The sequence below is a fragment of the Carya illinoinensis genome, chromosome 3 (assembly GCF_018687715.1).
Source record: "Carya illinoinensis cultivar Pawnee chromosome 3, C.illinoinensisPawnee_v1, whole genome shotgun sequence".
Classification (NCBI taxonomy): Eukaryota; Viridiplantae; Streptophyta; class Magnoliopsida; order Fagales; family Juglandaceae; genus Carya; species Carya illinoinensis.
The window spans coordinates 40355242-40359365 of NC_056754.1; the positions used below are offsets into that span (position 1 = coordinate 40355242).

Sequence of the window (4124 nt, forward strand, 5' to 3'; positions counted from 1 at the left end):
CAAACTAATGGATAGATATTGGTTTGAAATTTTTATGAAGTATTGTTATCCTGTGTATATAATTATTTTTTGAGGATTTGATGCATGATTAAAGGTTTTGATGAAATATTTTCTTAGATCTAGAAACTTAGAAACTGGAAGAGGAAAAACAGTTTCTATTTTGAGAAAGTTTAAATCTTTGGTGGTTTAAACCTATTTCAATGGCTTTGATAATTTTATTGGAGGATCCTAAGCGTATTATATACATTTTATAATATTATTTTGAAGATATTTGATGTTAGTTTTAAAGATATGAAATATTATGCAAAGAGATGTTCGAATAGGTAAAAAGGGGAAATGTTCTTGGATCCATTTATGTTTTGGTTATCATTTAACCATGTAATCTTGAATTAGAAGCTTATATATGTTTAGGACATCTTTTTAAATCATGTGATGGTTTTTTTTTGAAGATTACATCTTTATAAGTCATAGATCAAAACGTTGATACATGGCTCTAAGGGACCCATGTAGCACCCATGAAGTTGAGTTACATTCAGTTTTGTGGGGTCAGCAACAACTGTGGTACACGGAATATGGGGTCACAGCAATTGTGATGCATACACTACGTGAGACACAACAATTGATACACGTAAAATACATGGGGCCACAACAATTGTGTAGTATGTATTTAAGTAGTTAAAGAATAAGTTTCAGATCAAGTTCATGTTAAGTCAAGTTTCAGATCACGTTCATGTTAAGTCAAGTTTCAGATCACATTCATGTTAAGTCAAGTTTCAGATCAACTTTATGTTATGTTATGTTCATGTTCACGTTAAGTTTCAAGTTCATGTTCATATCATGCTATGTTCACGTTTATGTTATATTTAAGTTCACGTTCATGTCATGTTATGTTCATGTACATATTATGTTTTATGTTCAAGTTCATGTTATGTCAAGTTTTAGAGTAAGTTCATGTTAAGTCAAGTTTCAAATCAAGTTCATGTCAAGTCAAGTTCAGTACACGTTTCAATTTAAGTTATATAAGTTATGCTATGTTATATATCAAGTTATGCTATGATCACTTATGAATTTGATTATACATTTATGTTTTTACTGCCATGCATGCAACATTAGCCTGTGTGGAAGTTTTTTGTTAACTTGCTGAGATTTGTAATCAAATCTGACTATGGTAGTCCCAACTATCATTCCCTCCAAATGGTAGATCTTGTTATAGGACCTGAAGGAGAATTGGGAGCTAACCAACTAGACACAGTCGACTAAGCGATGGTACGACGTCAATGTTAATATAGTAGTTAATTTACATTACTATTTGTACTATGGAGTTGCATCTCCAGTACTCTTTTGGATCATAGCCATTTTGACTAGTGTTGTGATCTTAGTTGTTCAATGGGTCTTTATGTATGAAGTATGTTTTAATCATTTGGGACATTTTTAGTTTGGTGCATAGTAATGCTAAAAAAAAAAATTTATCTACTACGAATATTGCATAATGTTAGACGCATGTTAGGAACATTGCAACTTATATGTCATGAACGGGGGCATGTAACCTTGTGTTGCATGTCTCGATACTTCAAATGTCTATCCAATCCCAATTGGAATTTGGGGATGTCACAGAATCAGTCTCTCATGCTATCTGGTCCTGCAATGCAACTCAAGATGTGTGGTCTATGAGTTCAAGAAGAATTCAAAAGCTGTGTATCCTTGAAGGTTCTTTCAAGGACATCCTGAAGCCTATCCTTACCCAGTTCCTTCCCTTGGAAATCAGTGAAGTTGTTGTCATGGCTAAAGCAATTTGGCATAGAAGAAACACCTGGCTCTTTGAGCAACAGTTCCAACCCCCTGCCCAAGTCTCTAAGCAGGTCCATCATCAGATGTACTCAATAAAGTCCTGGTTAGAGGGTGAACCAAAATAGGCAAAGACCCATAGGCCTCTAAGTACCAAATGGATTGGTCCCCCACCAAATGTTTTCAAAGCCAATTGGGATGCAGTCATTGATAAAGGTAACTCAAAACTGGGTATTGGAGTGGTCATTAGGGACTCAGATGGCCTCTTTGTTGTGACCCTTTGCTCATCCATGGACTTGGACACTGATCCATTACTAGGTGAAGCAGTAGTTGCTCGAAGAGCTACCTCCTTTTGTGCTGAACTGGGATTGAATGATATCATCCTTGAAGGAGATTCTCTTGCAATGGTAAAGGCTGTCCAGCACAGAGAAGACAGTTGGAGCTCCAGTGGAATTATCATTAGAGATGTCAAGCTCATGCTCTCCAAGACCTGCCACTGGTCAATCCATTATGTTCCTAGGGAAGTCAATGTAATTGCTCATCACTTGGCTAAGTTTGGTTTCACTTGCTTGAAAGACTGTATTTTGATTGAGGATTACCCTCCTTGTATTCAACATTTGCTCTAATGAATGAAATGTTTTCCTTTAAAAAAAAAAAGTTTCAGTATTCATTCTTGCAATTTATTGGCCATGAATTGCATGCTTAAGATGTTGAATGAAGTAATAAAATTGAAATTCAGTACTATTTCATGAATTCATCAAACCTTGGCAATGTAGTTTAGAAATAAATACACACCTTTGTGACCTAAATTCAAGAATTCCACAGAGCATAATGAATTTATATTATTTTTTGTGATTACGATAATAGACATAAGATTAATATAGGTATATGTTATACCTTGAAAGAGGATATCTTATAAATATGGGAATTCGGTTATTGTAATTAGCAAAATATTAATGCAAGCAACCAAGTTTAAACTCACTGAAGTAATTCAATTCATGAAATCCAAGCCCTAGGGACATTTCATATTTGCTTTTTTAGATAAAGAATTTGCAGTCAGTCACAACAATTTGCGATCATCTAAATAATATAGGAAATTTTATAAATTGGTATGCTCCTTCTTGTGGAAACGGTACTCTTTTTGCCCTGTTCTATTTATCATGACCCATACACTTGTGGTAGAGTCTAAGGCCTATCAAGTTTTTGGCACCGCTGCCGAGGAGGATTATCTTCAATATTAATACAAATAATTTCTTGTATTAATTTAGACCCTATTGTTCTATTTTGTTATTCATCTACTCATTTAGACTGGCCCCACCCTTTCGAGGCCAAATTCCATTGTTTTACTAGGATTTTTAGGCTGTTCTATGTTTCTATTTGTCAATTTACATTTTCTTTACTTAGTTTATGCCACACAATTGTGAGCTAATTGAGTTTTTTGCTCCAAAAATTGAGAGAACCCTACGTACACTAAGGAGAAAATAAAGATTGGAGCTAGAGTAAGAATAAGCAATAGCCATGATAGATAACCAGAATCAGAGGGTGTTGCGTGACTATGCCGTGCCGATGTCAATGGTGCTCAACCTAGCATTGTGAGACTTATAGTCAATGCTAATAACTTTGAAATTAAGCTTGGTCTCATCCAGATGGTGTAGCAGCAGCAGTTTGGTAGAGGAATTGCTAAGAATCCACATGCACACCTTGCCAATTTCTTAGAGATTTGTGATATAATTAAGATGAATGAAATTAGTGATGATGCTATTCGGTTTGAACTTTTTCCATTTTCTCTAAAGGACAAAGCAAGGTTTGGTTGAATTCTAAAGTGCCTAACTCTTTTACCACCTGGAATGCCTTGTCACAAACTTTTCTGAGTAAGTATTTTCCCCAAGTAAGATTGCCAAACTTAGAAATGATATTACTAGTTTTGTTAAGTTTGATGGTGAATCTTTGTATGAAGTCTGGGAGAGGTTTAAAGAATTGTAAAGGAAGTGCTCACATCATGGTCTTCCTGGTTGGCTAATTGTACAGACTTTCTATAATGAATTAACACATTCAGTTAGGATTACCATAGATGTAGCTGCATGAGGTAATTTAATGAGTAAGTGAACAAAAGAGGCATACGAATTGTTATAAAAAATGGTCTCCAACAATTATCAGTAGTCTAATGAAAGAGTTATGCCTAAGAAAGTTTTAGGTATGTATGATGTACATGGCATCATATTGAATGCCAAGGTTGATTCTTAGTAAAAATGTTCGGTAAGCTGGGTAATATGAATTCTGTTTCTAGTCTTGTATTGAGTTGTGGTTACTGTGGAGGAACTCACATGAGTTCTTATTGT

General features: G+C 34.8%; 1 protein-coding gene and 1 non-coding gene across 2 annotated transcripts; one reads left to right on the top strand and one right to left on the bottom strand.

Annotated features, from left to right (window-relative positions):
- The first annotated feature begins 1574 nt into the window (after positions 1 to 1574).
- Positions 1575 to 2411, top strand: LOC122304783. The gene is made up of 2 exons (XM_043117048.1): positions 1575 to 1859; positions 1914 to 2411. Exons 1-2 carry the CDS (start codon positions 1575 to 1577, stop codon positions 2409 to 2411), a joined length of 783 nt encoding a protein of 260 aa, XP_042972982.1.
- Positions 2412 to 3684: 1273 nt separating this feature from the next.
- On the bottom strand, positions 3685 to 3791 carry LOC122305970. Its single transcript, XR_006241394.1, has one exon. It is a non-coding gene; the product is annotated as a small nucleolar RNA R71 (small nucleolar RNA).
- Positions 3792 to 4124: the final 333 nt, after the last annotated feature.

Bases quoted from the DNA above. Each gene is read 5' to 3' on its own strand.
- LOC122304783 (XM_043117048.1), top strand. From the start codon at position 1,575: ATGTCTATCCAATCCCAATTGGAATTTGGGGATGTCACAGAATCAGTC. The intron at 1,860-1,913 runs GTCCATCATCAG...GAACCAAAATAG, and splicing joins CTGCCCAAGTCTCTAAGCAG to GCAAAGACCCATAGGCCTCT.